Consider the following 17,281-nt stretch of genomic DNA (forward strand, 5'->3'; position numbering starts at 1 on the left):
ACAGAAGTCTAGTCTTCTTTTTTTATTAAAGATTTTTATTTCTTTGAGAGAGAGAATGAGAGACAGCACAAGCAGGGGGATGAGCAGAGGGAGAAGCAGACTCCCCACTGAGCAGGAAGCCCAACAGGCTCCATCCCAGGACCCAGGACCTGGGACCACGACCCAAGCCAAAGGCAGATGCTCAACCAACTGAGCCACCCAGGCGAGCCAAGTCTAGTCTTATTCTAACACAGGCCTAACGTTAAAAATATCTGTTAAACAAATGAATGAACAACAATTTTTAGTCTAGAATTTGCAATTATAAAGAAAACCTAAATTTGAACAAAGGTAGGGGTGTAAATTATAAAAGCAATCGAAGTTATTTAGTTATCAATAATAGATAAAAATACTAAACCAAAGACCCAAGGGGAAAAAAATAAAGACCAAACACATGAGGAATTTCTCCCTAGATAAGGGTAGAGATAAGGATACTAGCTAATAAAAATATTTAATAGGGAAATAGATTTAGAATTTCATAGAGAAATGTGGAGTAAAAAAAGGGCTAACCCAAAATAGTCCTTAAAAATAAAACATGTTCTTTCAGATAGGAATACTCAACTAGAAACAAACTGTGTTCACCAAACACTCATGAAATGCAGATCGTTTTAATTAAGGAGACAATGCAAAAGATATCATCAGTCCCCTCTAATTCCATCCCCACAAAGATACTCTAATATGTGGAACTGAATCATTAGAAAAATTAGTTCAAGGGGACCTCTCAAAAACCAGCCAAATGTATATTAATAGAAGGAATAAAGTTATTAAAATTAAACTCTTAACACACTGAACAAGTGAGGTTTTAACTCTTAGCAAATTCTACATTTTATAGACCTATGGACTATTAGAAAAAATGAAGAGCCTAGAAAAGCAATTTTTTATAAGTGGTACAGCTCTATGCTCGAGGGAAAACATAAAAATATTTAAGATAATGCCTGCTTTATGTATATTTCATTGTAAAATAAAGGGCTGTACTCACTGTAAAATGGCTCGGTTATTCATACTTCAGCTGGTTCACAATCAACCCAGGTAACACTAGAGTGTGGACTCTGAAGCTTTTTTGGGTCACAGACCCCTCTGAGTCTCCAATGAAAGCTACAGTCGTGTCCCACAGAAAAATATGCATACATATATATCTTTTTAATTTTTTTAAGTAGGCTCCACGCCCAGTGCGGAGCCCAATGGGAGGCTCAAACTCACAACCGTGAGATCAAAAGTGGGGTGCTCAACCGACTGAGCCACCCAGGCAACTCTATACCTAGCACTTAAAATAAGTCACGCAGTCACCGAGCCTCTGCTGTCTATTCACGACTGCTGTGGAATGGAGACCTTAAAGATTAGAAATGGCAAATGACATAATGCTCCCCAGAAAAGGAAATAAACTTTTACTGACAACTTTACAGAGCTTTTTTTCTCGGTCATCGAGGCAATCAAAAAACAATGAACATAAAAATCTGTTGGCTGAAGTTCATCACATGATACACACACAGATGAGCTAAAATGCATGGACATGCCTTAAAATAAACTTGAAACCTAAAGCGTTTAAAAAGAAGATCTAATACAGCACCTGGCTGGCTTAGTCAGTAGAGCATGTGACACTTGATCTTGGGGTCATGAGTTCAAGCCCCACACTGGGCCTGGAGCTTACTTAAAAATATATATACATACATATATACATCTTAAAAAATAAGATCTAAAATTAATAACAGTAATGGCTAATAGTTATTGAGCATTTATTATGTAGAGTGCTGTTCTAAGTGTTTTTTAAAAATTCCTATTAAACATAAATGTAAATAATTATTATTCCATTTCACAAATAAGGAAATTAAGCACAGAAACGTGCAAGAAGAGCCAAGGAACAGTGACATGAAAAGGAAATGATGGAGATTAAGAAGCAAAAAATTCCTTACAGTGTGCAGCACCTAACAGCAACTTAGATCTGCATTTGTATTACCAGAGTTCTACAAAGCGGGAACATATTGTCCAAACTCGAGAAGAAGAATGACAATCTTGATCCTCTTCCATATCCCTGCCAAGACAATCCTTATAATACCATATTCACTTTGGAGTACACTGTAACCAGAAATGTGAACACAAAATGTTCAAGAGCACAATACTAACTAAAGGATTTACAAGATTAAAAATGGAAGATTAATTTTGAGGATAACAAACCTTACCTTTCTAAATCACTGTCTTTCGTGTAAGTAATAAATCACGCATTGGAAAAATTATCAACTTGGTAAAATGTAAAAAAGCTGAAATGAGGTACTTTTCTCTGCAAAGGTAGCTCAAACTTTGTTCAAGGCTCTGCCTCCGATTTACTGTCTTGGTGCCATATGCCTCTTCTACTCCATGGACAACCACAAAAGTAGAAAAAACCTCACAGGTTCAATAGGTCTTACTAAATCTTACCAATCACAAGACAAATTTCAGAATCCTTGGATACACCTATGCTATGCCCTGCATAACGTGGCATACAATAAATATTTGTTGAATAGTTAAATCCTCACCAAGAGAAAATGCATGTGTTTAACATTTTCTACCTCCCATAATACTACACTACAAATTATTGTATCATCAGAATAATGCAATAAAACAAAATTTTTACCTTAAACCACATGATAGAAAAGTTATAATTTACCATTTTGGGTTTTTTTAAAGATTTATTTATTTTATAGAGAGAAAGAAAGAGAAAGAGAGAGAGCAGGGGGAGGGGCAGGAGAGAAGCCCCACCCCCACCAACATGGGGCTCCATCTCATAACTCTGAGACCATGACCTGAGCCAAAATCAGGAGTCTGATGTTCAATCAACTGAGCCACCCAGGCGCCCCTAGAATTTGCCGTTTTGCTACATTCTATGTCCAAGGAGGGAGAAAAAAAAAGACTGATTTCTTTTTTAGATCAGTTTATACTGGTAATCCAAGACACCACAAAAGATTTATCTGAACATATTCTTTTTTTCAAAACAGTAACATTCTTAACATACTATAATTTCTTACAGCTTTCTTTGTAACGTTTAATGAAGATACAACAAAATCACAAATCATTTTCTTCAGACAACCAATAAGCTTTTTAAATTAGACATGAGAAATTAGCTCCATTAAAATGAGTTACCCTGCTGCGTTAATAGTAATATTCTAAATTCAAGTAAGGTTAAAAATCAAATAACAATGAAAATAAACATAGATATATGCTGCAAAAAAGCACCCTCTGTATTTAATTCACAAACTGAAACACCTGCTCCTGATTTATTGAACTGGTAAAATATCTGAGAGCAAACACACAAAATTTACAAACTATACTTAACACAGAGCTTCTTGGAAGTTAAAACCAATGACAAACAGTTCATCTCTCTGCACTAAAAAGGCCCTCTTAGTATCAAAACCCACAAAAGCAAAAATTCAGACAGAAATATTCCCTAATATTAAGCAGTATTTTTTTAAGCACAACTTATAGTTGCTGAATATCAATTTACCAAAACAGGCAAGTATGACCTTATCTTGGCAAAACTCAGAATACTGTTTCTTCAACATCCTAGAAGACAGCTTGATGCACCACACTCTTCCATCTGCTTTGTTCTATTTCTTCATGCCCCAAATGGAAACTAAACCCTTCGAGTAACAGCCAAAATTTCATTAATCACAGGAAAGTACTTAGAGAAATAAGAAGCATGATATGAATAGAGGTAGACAGAACAACAGGTAGAGCAGCCTCGGTAATGACCTCAAAATATATGTTGAGAGAAAATCTATACAACATGTATAGGAATCATACTAAATAATTCTATTCCCACTTACCTGATGAGCTCTCAGTAAAGACTGTTAATGTCTGTCCTCCAACACTTTGTAAGACAAATGGATGTTCTCTCGGAGTGCTGACTGAAGCTGGTTTTCCACCAATATCATGAATATTTGCAAGATCCTCATTCAAAGTAAATGACACCTAATAGACACATTAACAAGAGCTTATTGCACCAGACTTATGTATTCAAAGTATCTTTCACAGAAATTCTTTTTTAAAAATGTGAATCTTTGTTTCTAGACATTTTATTAAACATTTCTCTAAAACTTTATCAAAAAAATCCTTAATACTTCGTCATAAAAAAAGAATCTAGGGACGCCTGGGTGGTGGAGTCAGTTAAGCATCCAACTCGTGGTTTTGGCTCAGATCGTGATCTCAGTGTTGTGAGATCAAGCCCCACATCAGGTTCCGCGCTCAGCACAGAGTCTGCTTAAGACTCTCCGTGCCCCTCCCCACCCCAAATAAAATAAATAAATCTTAAAAAGAGAGAGAGAGAGAATATAGTCCCATTTGTCAGAATAATGGGACTAATCTACCATTATAAAGATAGGGGACAGCTTTCAAATGTTTTCTCTGGTTTATGGCCGAAGAAATTCTATTTCCAAAACAAATAATTTCCCCCCGACTAAGGTCTTTGAATTCAAGTGATCATGTCTTGTTACATTTATATCCTAATGAATACATATATTTAAATATATAACAAATATTAATAAATATATAGCAAAATGCCTGGCACGTAGAAGGAAAACAGTATTTGCTGAATGAGTGACTATTTTAAGAGTATTAAGAAAGCAACTGTACTTAAAGGGGGGAAAAAGTGAGCTATTTACTAAGAAAGCTTAAACACTCCCATAAGCAGAGGATATATTTCTTTTTTTTTAGGTTTTAATAGCTACTGTAGGAGTACATGGTGCTGTTTCATTTTTGAATATTTCAACAAATACAACTAAATATTTACAAAGATAACGCAATATTGAGGGTTAGAATAAAAACACATACTGGATGTTCTTTCAAAATGATTTTTACTATATACCAAATCTCCCCAAAGGAACAGCACATTTTACATCAAAAGATTTGTAAACATAAAATACTAATCTCCCAACCACACAGGAAAGATTATGAAGCATTTGTTAAATATTTCTCTACTATGTGATAGGTACCACAATTATGTCCTGGGCTTAATGGGTCAAAACCCGAAAGCCCTGAAAAATCCAGACAAAATGCCTTTGCCACGCTGAAATAATTTTAAAGTATTACTGAAGCAACAGTAAGCTTCACAGTACCGAGAGAGGGACAGTTTAGGTCAAAGCAGAAAAATGCTAAGAATGAACAACTAGAAAAGAGTCCATTCATTCACACAAAAGTGGCATTTATGTTGTTATGTGTTCCTCACCATCAGCCACTAGTTTGATGTGGAGTTTTTCAGAATGCAAACACCACGTTCTCTTTACTATTACTGATACACAGTAAAATAATCTCACGTTTTAAATAAAATTTTCATAGAAATAATCTTACCTCAGTCCTTCCTTGATTCCTAACAAAAGAAAGGAAAAAATTTTTATTTAGATTTCATGTTTTCTTCAAATGTACACTAAGAACTAAAAGAAGTAACACTACATATTTATATAAAATAAGACATTTATATAGATCAACTAATATTTACCCTTGGCTCTCCTCAACTAACCTACTTATAAATCATATAGTAAAAACAAAAGTCACATTAATCCCGTGTGTAGATATTCTAAGTTTGTATCACTATTACAATCTGCCTAATATTTTAACCAAGTAATCTCATTACAATTCTTATATTTCTACACCCTATGTAACAGTCTAATTTAAAAAAATGTATTACATATCTATTATAAGCAAAGTACTGAGTGTAAGATCTCTATCCTCAGCCAGAAGATATAAAAATTATATCCATAACTATATGAGATACATTTTTACTAATTTTTAATAAAGAGAGCCCCAACACGCCAGGATCAGATAGGACACCACTTCTTCCATTTTAAGAGTTGAGAGAAAACCTGAAGTAAGTCTTGAAGGGTACTGGGATCTCAACAGGCTGAGACAGGAATATAATATCAGAAGTATCAGCTGAGCAAAGCCACAAAGAGTCTGATCATGAAAATGTAGTCACATTTAGCTGGGAGAATACAAACTAAGGAAGAGTGGGAGATAAACTAGGAAGGAGAACTGAAGCTAGACTATGGAATATCTTAAAAACCATAGTACAGAGCGTGGACTTTATTTCTCAAGTAATGGAGAGCCACAAGTATCATTTGAACAAAAGAATAAAGTACAAATCATGCAAGTTTCTAAAACTTGCACCAGAAAATATATATAAAATGCATATGAAGGCCAGTTAGAAAACTAATGTTTCTCCATAACACCAGGTTGAGTTCCAACCTGCCTTCATTCAGTGGCTCAACCACTCATTCTGTCATTAAGTATTTACTCTACAACCATTAGGCATTGTGCCAGGTGCACAGTATAGTATGAACATGGGTCTTTATCCTCAAGACGGTCTTAGTTTAACGAAAAAAGATCCAATCCATAAACAACATAAACTGGATAATAACTTTTTGACAGAAGTACAACATACTGTCATGAAAATGCAGATGAGAAAACTAACAAAAGATGAACTGAATGAGGGATGAGGTCAACAACATGGAGGCATTACAGGTTAAGAGAATCCAATTAAACACAGAAATGAGAAGATCTAGCACATTCTTTCTAACATCAGTGAATGGCAGGCAGGAGTCAAGTGATAAAGAGCCTCGCAGGCCAGACTAAGGAGTCCAGAATCTTAAACAGGTTTGTTTCCTGCAAGACTGCTCAGTCTTTCACATATTAAAATGCAATGTTGACGCTCTTTGTTTGGGAAGTACCTAGAACAGACAAGAAGAAATTCTAAGATTTCATATAAAAATATGCATTTCCAGCTTCTCTCAAAAGACTGGAAGATTTGGCAGCAATGCCCTCCACTACCCCTACAATTCAGCATGATGACAATCCCTTTGACACGCACAGACAGGCAACGAATTCATCGCAGTCCCTTCCCTATCATTCCTGGATCTGGCTTCTAGAGGCATTTAGTTTAGCTCCCTTTCAAACATAGGTGCTGCAGTCAAAACAAAGGCAAAGATACAGAGAAGGCACTTGCAGAATGCTTACCGAATTGGAATGAGGCTAATGCAAAAACCCACATAAAAAATAATAAAGGCCTGAACCAGGTAATGGCAGAATGGAAGGAGAAGGAGTGTGTGGCAGGGTATCTGAGCTGTCAGAACTGATAGAAGAGGAAATGACTGGAAGTAGGCAGTAAGGGGGAAAGGATGGTTTAAAGATCATGCTGACATTTCCAGTCTGGGGGACTTGAAAATCACCCAGATGCAATTAGAGAACACAGGAGGGGATGACAACTTTATTTTCATATATTTATTTATAACATCATCTTAGCTGGGATGATAAGAGATTGATGAACTCTGAATGAGTTCATTTTCCAGAATAAAAACTAGTCCTTGAAGACTTAAGACTTATTTTAAATGGATTACATATTCTTTTGTCTTGGTTTTAAAATGTATGACATATACATGACCTTTGGTTGTTCAACATTACCAAAAAAATATATCCTCTTCATGATGACCTGTGGTTAAAATTATAAACATCAACTATTGTAAAACACAGTAATATCTTCAGAAATGAAGCAATCGTGTAGCCCGTCCTTTCACTGAATGCCTCATAACGCTGTGCAGTTAGTTCCTCCTTCGTTACTGAGTCCATTTCTCAACACCCCACAGCCATTTCTTTAGACTCCTTCCTTTTGCCTTTTTAAAAAATTAATCATTTGTCTTTCCTTTTTGTTATTTTTAAATACTTCTTAGATTTGACACCAATGGGAGGAGACTTTTCACTCATCACTGATCACCAATAAAACACTTCTTTTTCCAAGTTAAGAAAATCAACCAAATAATACCAAGTCTTTTAACTGTACTCCAGGATTTTTAAATTTTTTAATTTAAATTCAATTTAATTAACATATACTGTATTATTAGTTTCAGAGGTAGAACTCATCGATTCATCAGTTGCATACAACACCCAGTGCTTATTACTTCAAGTGCCTTCATCTTTTTTTTTAAGTTTTATTTATTTAAGTAATCTCTGCACCCAATGTGAGGCTCGAACTCATGACCCCTGAGATCAAGAGTCACATGTTCTTCCAACTGAGCCAGCCAGGCATCCCTGGATTTTTTGTTTTTGGTTTGTTTTTAAGTCCTAGTCATACATACCCTTCTTTTTTTTATTTTTTTAAAGATTTTATTTATTTATTTATTTGACAGAGAGAGAGACAGCCAGCGAGACAGGGAACACAAGCAGGGGGAGTGGGAGAGGAAGAAGCAGGCTCCCAGCGGAGGAGCCTGATGCGGGGCTCGATCCCAGAACACCGGGATCACGCCCTGAGCCAAAGGCAGACGCTTAACGACTGCGCTACCCAGGCGCCCCCATACATCCCCTTCTTGAATAATTCAACTCAAAAACCATGAGGTGAAGCCAAGCAAGGTAGGTATATCTGCATGCTGGGTTGAGTAGAGTAAGCATAGCCCAAATGGGATGGAAAGAAGTGCTTGGGGCAGAAGGGGTAGCCTGGGGCAAGGTGTCTGAGCCCAGGAGGGTAAGGAGGGCATCCCCACAAAGGAATGGCTCAACAAGAAGTGGGTTAGAACATAGCAGGGTCAGGACATCCACATGGGAAGAAAACCTGAAGCCCACTGTTGGGAGTCCTAGAGGGGTAAGTAGGCATGCTATGAGGACAGGAGGGGATGACAGTCTGAACGTGCTGAGGAAGATTCCCTGTGGAGGACTGCGAAGGCAGCAGCTTAATGGGGGATGCTACAGCCCAAGCCAGGTGAGGAAGGCGTTCACACACTGGTGGGGGAGAGGGGGTTCGAAACAAACAAGAACAGAGGCCTGAACAAATAAGTGAATATATATTAAATATAACAGGAACTAGGTTCTTCACTTTCAGAAAAGATGTACAAACATGAAAAGGGAGGAAACTGGAAATATTCAGTGGTGTTGGACTAGAATTGGATATTGGTGTAAATTTATTATTTCCAAAATATATAAATATACAAATTAGCATATATGTAAAGGTGTATGTGTACACATACTTACTCTGACCCCTGAAAGGGTCTGGGAGCAAGAATGAGCACTTGTGGTATCCAGATCTTAGTGTCTAAATATCATTCTCCTTTAGAAAGAACTAGGATCCATGGAAAAATGCGTGACTTCAGCCTCAGACAAAGATATACAAGATGAGTCTAAACCATTTTTCTATGACAAAAAGTAAGTGCTCAAAGAATGATGAAGACATGTCAGAAGGCCACAGAACTTATACTACTTACACTGAAAAAAGGGTTAAGATAGTAAATTTGATATGTTTTTACCACAATAAAGAAAAAAAGGGGCATGGGAACCAGCTTAGGAGGAGCTTCCAATGGCTACATTTTGGACAATTTGAACATCAGAATAAATGACGATAGTAACAAATTGCGATCCATTAACTAAAACTGGAATCCATGAATTCATATGAACAAAGATAAAGTAAAAAAGTGGAAAATTTCATGAAGAATAGCATATTTACACAGTCTCAAAGTACCACCTGACATTAATACGTATTAATTACAAGGGGAAAAGAGTGAATTTACAGTGAAAAAGCACAGAAGACTCTCCTTAATCAAGTGCTCAAAGTTACCACTACCAGTAATGGGACAAAATGAAAACATGCAAACCTTGCTAGAATACAGTAAAAACCCAGCTTCACCTCCGTTGATATTCTTGCCAAAGATGCATAACTCCAATCTAATCATGAAGAAACATCAGAGAAACTCAAATTTCATAAAACAATGGAGTGTTGATACTCCAAGGAAAGATTTCCAAATGTTCTAGATTATAGGAAACTAAGAGACCTGACAACAGAATACAATTCAAGATTGTACACTGGATTCTTCTGTTGTAAAACAGTATGGAGACAACTGGCAAACCTTGAATAAAGTCTAAGGATTAAGCAGTACTATCTGATGTTAATCCACTGATTTGGAGGGACGTGCTGTGATTATGTAAGAGAATATCCTTTTCTGTAGTAAGAAAGAAAAAAAAAGCCCCTTATACTATTCTTCTAACTCTTCTGAAGCTTGAGACTGTTTTAAAAGTATTAAATAATTTCAAAATGTGCCCAGGTTACTTCATTAATCCCTTACTAAGGATCTGATAATATCACTAATTTTTCTCTATAACAACTCTGAAATGAATATCCTCAATCTTTGCACCACTAACTTATTACTTCCACGAGATAAGTTCCATGAAAATGCTGGGTCAAGAGCATGAATTGTTATTATTAATATTTCTAGCCTTCTCATTATCCCAGTCCCACTCTGCTGGATGAGTTTGTCTGTGTCTTTCTATAAGGGCAGAACCAAGAACTTGTGTGCAAAGTGCATTGTGAGCTAACAGGCAGAGAAAACAGTGAGATTATTCTTCTACTTTGTTCCGAGCAGTAATGTGTATGTGAGTACACGTGACTGCGTTATGTATATGTATGTATGTGCGCATACATATGTTGGCCAGGCTGGTCTTCAGAAAGTTTGTGCCAACTTAAATTCATCAGTATAAGACTGTTCCAAATTTAGTCAATTTTATAACAGAAAAATCATATCTCATTCTTTGCATATTTTCTATGATCTTGAATGTTACGTGTGTTTAGAAATAAAGCTAGATATTAAGTCTCTGAGAAAAGCCTTACTAGTACAGACTGCATGACTGTCAGTAAAATACAGCATATATAAAGCATTTCAAAAACCAAAGTTTTCTGAGGCAGGATGGTGATGTAGAAAGAAAGTTGCTTTTTTGCTTTGGGGTTTTGTTTTTTGTTTTTTTTTTTTAAGATTTTATTTATTTATTTGGGGGGGGGGCACAGCCGGGGGGAGGGACAGAGGAAGAGGGAGAAGCAGACTCCCCGCTGAGCAGGGAGGCCGACTTGGGGCTTGAATCCAGGACCCCTGAGATCATGACCTGAGCCAAAGGCAGATGCTTAACTGACTGAGCCACCCACGTGCCCCAGAAGGCTGGTTTTAAAACTTAAACAATCTGGGGGGGGGGGGACAAAAACTGAAACAACCTAAAGCAAAACTATGAGCTAACTAAAATGCAGTACACATCAGATGTCCAAAGGGATAAAAATAATTCAAGTACGATGGTTTAGAAATATCACATAAACTGCCTAAGAAAAATGGCCCAAATGTTACCAGCTGTTAAAAAAGGCTAGACTCTCCTTTTTTTAAGGTGTAAACGGAACCAAATTTGGGGAGAACTGCACTCCCAGCTGCATGTTCTCTCCCCTTCCTCTGCCTCTCCCAATTCCTCTACTCCACAGCCCTGTCTCTGCCGGAATGAACAACCACACCACTTAGATCTTCCTAGCTTTGTGCCCACCGCACAGCAAGCTGCTGCTGCTTTTCTTTGGGAGATGTGCCAGGGAAGGGAGGCCCATCCCCAAACCACATCAGACACAATGCAGGGCCAATGGTCTATACTGTGTACTATGTAGCATGACAGGAGGTGAACACTATTGACCATTTTACATGCATTGAACGCACAAGGTATAAATATCACCTCCTTTTAATAGATGAGGCAACAGAGAGGGGAAGCAACTCATCTAAAATCACATAGCTAGTAAGTGACAAGGTCTGGACAAGTCCAGAGCTGAATGACTCCTGAGTCCATACTCATAACCAGTATGCCACACTGGCTTTTAAAAACCTTAGCTGTTTTCATGTTTTACCCAAATATACTTTTTTTTTTTTTTACCACAGATAATCCAAACTGGTTAATCTGCCTCTAAGAATCAATAGTTAATTATGTATTTCCCTAGCCTTAAAAATATTTGAAGATGGTTTCACCTGGTGTGTCTTAAATCTTCTCTCAACAGCCATAGTACCTTCAAATATTCCTCATACGACACTGAGCTTTTTAATTTTCTCATTATCCTAGTTTCACTCTACTAAAGGAACTTATTTGTCCACGTCTCTAAGTACAGCACTAAGAACTGAACATAATGTTTGCACCATATGCTAACTGGCAAAGAAAAGAGTGGGATTATCATCCCACTTCATTCTAAACAACAAACATCTATTAATGGAGTCTTTTGTTTAGAGCCACATAACCCTGATGACTCATATTTAGCTTGAAATCAACTAAAATCCTGATAACCTCACGACACACACTGAGAAGCCATTCCTCATCATCCTACACTTGCTTAATAATGAATTGAGTAATTCAGTAAAAGGAATGAAAACTGGGGCGCCCGCTGGCTAAGTCAGAAAAGCATGCAAATTCCTGATCTTGGGGTTGTGAGTTCGAGCCCCATGTTGGGTGTAGCAATTAGTAAAATAAATAAACTTAAAAAAAATAAAAAGCAATGAAAACTAAATGAATTAATAGCACAAACAAGATAGCCAGCCAGGAGACCTACTATGGAACAAGCTGTTTTTAAGCATTTCCATAGCAATCTTAGGGTACTAATTATTATGAATCTGTTATTATTAAAAGGCTCTAGATCTGTAAGACAAGACTGATCATGTATCATGTTAGGTAGAAAATCTGCTAGATCTTTTATCTAACATAAAAAATACATGCACACCCGACAACATTAAATGCAAACAGCTTATTGTCACGATCAGGATACTCTAGAGAGTGAAAGAAGGGACACTAGGAATCGCTGCACAGGGAAACACATAAACTGGGACTGTCCAGGCAAACGTGGGGGCATGGCCACCCAATATTAGATGCAACTGTGTAAACCACCTGCTTTAAATAAGGAAGAAAAAGAGCTTGAAACTTTCTACCCAGCAAAGGGTAATAAATTAAAACTGTGGTACCCCCACCGCTGCTTTTTTAGCATGCTGTCTTTATTCTACTTCAGGGATCACGGACTTGCAGAGGTTTCCCTGAACCTCGGCTTTTACGCGATTTCCCATACTAGTCCCTTCTTCCCCACACCAAAAAAAAAAAAAAAGATGTTACAGTCCTCAACCAGGTATTTTCTTCACACAGAGGTTTTGAGGAATGCGATATTCACGGCAGAAAAAGGACAACATTTGAGTTTACAAAGCATTTTAATAAACCCTAAGCTATTTCCTTTGTCACATAAATACTTTATGGGTTGCTAAGGCATTATTACCCACATTTTACAAACAAGAAAGCTACGGCTTAGAGAGATAAGGCCAAACAACTTTCAAGAGCCACTTAGGACTAGAACCCAGGTCTGGAGCTCTGGTCTAGTTATTACATAAAACCACATGGTTCACCACTTAAATGCATTTTTCCTGTAGTCTGCCTTTCTTCAGTGACACACACTGCTGAGATTTTTATCTTGATAGCGGCTCCCATTTTCAGTAAAGCCAATTATTAGAAATTCTGAAGTCCACCACAGAAAAAGTAGGTAATTATTGGCATTACAAAGGATTCCATGTTGAAAAAGAAAAAAGATCACAGATTTCAACTGAAAGTATACAAAGTGTGCGTTCCTTTTTTCTTTCAATAAAAGACAACTCACAAAAAAAGCGATTTATCCTCAACTTGGCAGAAATAGGTTCATTTCATAAAGTTAAATATACAAATAAATGACAACCATTTCCAAATTATCTCACTGGATTCAAAACAAGCAACTTTAGGAATAAGGAATCTAAATTCAGAAGATGAAGTGACCTGTATAAAGTCTCACTGATAGCAAGTAACAGGGCTGGAATGGAAACTTAGTGGAGTTTTCTTACCATTCAAAGGCCTGAATTCAAATCTGGTTCTGCTATTAAACATGTAGTCATTTCTTGAGAAAATAAGATATTACTCATCCCTATCTAACTTTAGAACTTTGGATATAAAAGCATGCCTGTTTCCAATCAATATCTTATTAAAACAAAATGAAGAGTTAAAAGATATGTCAGAACAAAGGTAAGTAAGGAAAGAACAAAAAGGAACTAGAAAGAAAACCCTGGGATCAAGTAACATGTAGAAACTGAGAAGATGAGAAGGAGCCAGCAACAGATTGAGAAGGAACAGTCCACGAGGTTAGATAATCAAGAGAGTGGGGTCCCAGAAGTGAAAAGAAAAAAAGGATTTGAGGATAGGAATGATCACTAGGTCCAATTCTGTTGAAGGACAATCAGGAAGGCTGGTAGATGACTCAGACTTAGGAATGTGCATGTGCTAGAATGCAAAAAAGGACTCCAAATCCTTTGCAGTGACTCCCACCAAGAGTGGTGTCTATTGCATCCCACTAGAATCTGGGTTTGGCTATATGAGTTACATCCTCAGTAGGACTTTGGCAACCATGATGCAAACACTTTCACCATCACGTGAATGAGTACGTTGGAGATGAAACACACATGGCCACTGCCCCAGCTGACCGCAAGCCAACTACTATACACATGAGTGAGGCCACTCTAGCCAGGAAGACCAGCCAGGTCAGCCCCAAACAGAACTGCCCCACAGAAAAATAAGGAAATAAAATGGTTTTTGTTCTAAGCCACTAAATTTTGATTTGTTATGAAGCAAAAGCTAACTGATAAAGAGGAAGACAGTGATGACAAACTAGAGCTATTTCAGTGGAGGAGCATGTATAAAAATCTGATTAGAGTTGGGTTAAGAATGGACAGAGTGGAATACAAGGCCTCTAGCTGACATCAACTGAGATTTAGAGGCTTTCCTTTCTAACAAGACCATTTCTTCAACCAGGAAAACTACACGATTACACTACTTACCAGGTGTTCCCTAGACATTTCCAATGCCTCTACAGATAGACATGGTGGCACAATGGCAAAATCTTTCTACTGAAGCACTTAATGGGGTGCATCCAGTTATGCCCAACCCCAGCATACCTCCTCAGAAGATGTGGAGACGATGGAGGGACGAGGGAATGACATACTCTGCTGCTTCACTGCCAATAAGTTTTGCCAATAAATCTGACTTTACACCTATCACTACAGAGGGTGTGTGTGTGTGTGTGTGTGTGTGTGCATGCACAGGTATCCATACACATATGCACAAATACATGTATGCACACATCTTGACAAGTCTTAATACGCTCATTACTTCTCTTTTTCCAGGTACATTCTCTATCTGAAAAAAAACTGTTATTACATTTTGAAACGCCTATAAAAATTTCAAAAAACAGTTTTTAAGATGTAAAAAAATATAGAAATAACTTACTTGGCAATCCGCAGTTTCCCAACCTCACCTCTTCCAGGGGCTTTAGCCCATTGCTGTGACAAATATTTAGGAACCTAAAAAAAAAATAAAACAAAACACTAGTAAGACTACGTTTTAGATACTAACAAACTTCTTAAACATGAAATTATATACTGCTTCTATTTTATTTTCTGCCTATAGTAACTGATCATTAATTATTATGCTCCCATAATACATTTTGCACTATAAGAGATACTAAGAAATCATTTTAAATTTCATAGAGCTTAAAGTCAATCAAGCTGGTGACACAATACTAACACTAGTCAAATATCTTAACAAAACAGTGTTAACTCATGTTCCCAAATAAGTCCAATGAAAGTTCAGACATGAGAAAGGCTACCAGAAAAGGTTTTTCAGAGGACTATAATACTCTAACATATTATTTAGAGATACCACAAAATTTAAGATGATTTCAAAAGTCAAGTTCTATTGTAAGATAATAACTCTGACCAATGATAAAAGATCTGAAATAAATGACTAAATATCATAGCTAACATAATTTATATATTATTATTTATAATATAAATAATATATATATAATATAAATAATATATATTTAATATAAATAATATAAATATTATTATATTTACCCCATTAATCCTCACATCTCTACGAGGTAGGTACTGTTAATTACCCTCATTTTACAGATTATGAATCTGCGATATTCAGGAATTATATAATTTGGCCAAAATCATATAATTTGTAAATGATGGAGCCAGGATTCAAACCCAGGCAGTCTGGGTAACTAGATATATACAATCAGAAGGGTTTTAATTCCCAAAAAGGTTAAGAGAATATATTCTGAGAATCACTACTATTTCTTCTAAGAGGCAGTTTGAACTGTGGAATCAGCACACACCTTCACGGCTAGCCTACTGTGAGGAATGAGATACCACAAATAAAGCATGACGCATAATACCTCACATAAGGCAAGCACTCAATGAGTGTCAGGTGTCACTACTATTTCCCCCAGCAATCTTGGAATAGTAACATGAACATGAGTGTAGAACAGAGTCAGAGCTTCCAAAGTGGGAAGAAAAAAAAAATTCTATTTACCAAGATTTCATTTGCAAAAAAAACCACTTGATTACCCAAAAAATGGCAATGCTTTGTTTAGATATAGCAAAAATTCAGGAATAAAAGGTTTAAAAAAAATTCTAATGGCATTTCTTCAATTACATGTGCATACTATACACCAAAATTATTGAACATTAGTCATATTCCCTAATAAAGCCCATAGGAGAAAGATGGGTGTCTTTTCTTCATCATATTCCAAGTTACTGGTTCAAATGAGTCCTGTACATATAAAGATGCCATAAGATTTTCTCCCAGTCAGTAACAGTATCCCTCCCATAATTTGTATTTTAAGCAATCACACTAACCACTAACTTCCTGGCTGTCTCCTCAGTATTTCAACCCCGACAGTTTTTCCATCCCTTCAAATCACTGACTCCAACACCTCTGCACGTCTCCCTAGCTGTGTATGTCCTGTCTTCAGTCAATCATTCCCTTGCCCCTACCTCCTTGATCATGCTGGCCTGGCAGAACCCGATTAAAGCCAATTTCTACTGCTACTTAATTAATTAGTTTGATTTGATTGTGTTACTTCTCCACACTATACCTGAGCAGCTGGAGAAAAATTCACAGTGATGTCTAACTAGTCTCAGTTGAAATATACGGCTACTTACATCAAGTAAGCCCTTCAAGATGCTTGGCAATTGAACTCCATCTCCCTCGTCAATCCGCTCTCCCGCTACAGCTGAGTCACAAGTTCTCTTCACTTCTCAAGCCAACAGCACCTCTCCCTCCCTTCTCCTTCTGTGCTGATAACCTCACTTCTCTCCCAACTAGGGAAAGAGGATCAAAAGAGAACCTCTACAGCTACCATGCAGCCACAGCTGAGGCCTTTAACTCTGACTTCCTCTCTAAAAACAACAGATGAACAATGGTCAATCCCTCCACTTGTGCACTGAATTTCTTCCCCTGTAATGAAGGACATCTTTCCTTCAATTCTACCATTTTTCTCCTCTCTCCTCTTCTCTAATCATTCCCCCATCAGAATGATGACCATGATGATGACCGCTAACACTAGAGTGCTTCCTACATGTGGCAGGAACACTCTTAAGATGGACCCAAT

At 37.1% G+C, this 17,281-nt stretch overlaps 1 protein-coding gene across 1 annotated transcript in view; it reads right to left on the reverse strand.

The window, feature by feature from the left end:
• GTF2F2 (general transcription factor IIF subunit 2) overlaps positions 1-17,281 on the reverse strand; it is a 132,496-nt gene that overhangs the window by 105,754 nt on the left and 9,461 nt on the right. Inside the window, exons 2-4 of the mRNA XM_008706829.2 lie at positions 15,106-15,179; positions 5,353-5,371; positions 3,834-3,978 (exon numbers count right to left, since the gene is read on the reverse strand). Of these exons, the coding sequence (XP_008705051.1) occupies positions 3,834-3,978; positions 5,353-5,371; positions 15,106-15,179 (238 nt within the window). The remainder of the gene's footprint in view (positions 1-3,833; positions 3,979-5,352; positions 5,372-15,105; positions 15,180-17,281) is intronic.

Source organism: Ursus maritimus, unplaced genomic scaffold (genome assembly GCF_017311325.1).
Source record: "Ursus maritimus isolate PB19 unplaced genomic scaffold, ASM1731132v1 scaffold_10, whole genome shotgun sequence".
Taxonomy (NCBI): domain Eukaryota; kingdom Metazoa; phylum Chordata; class Mammalia; order Carnivora; family Ursidae; genus Ursus; species Ursus maritimus.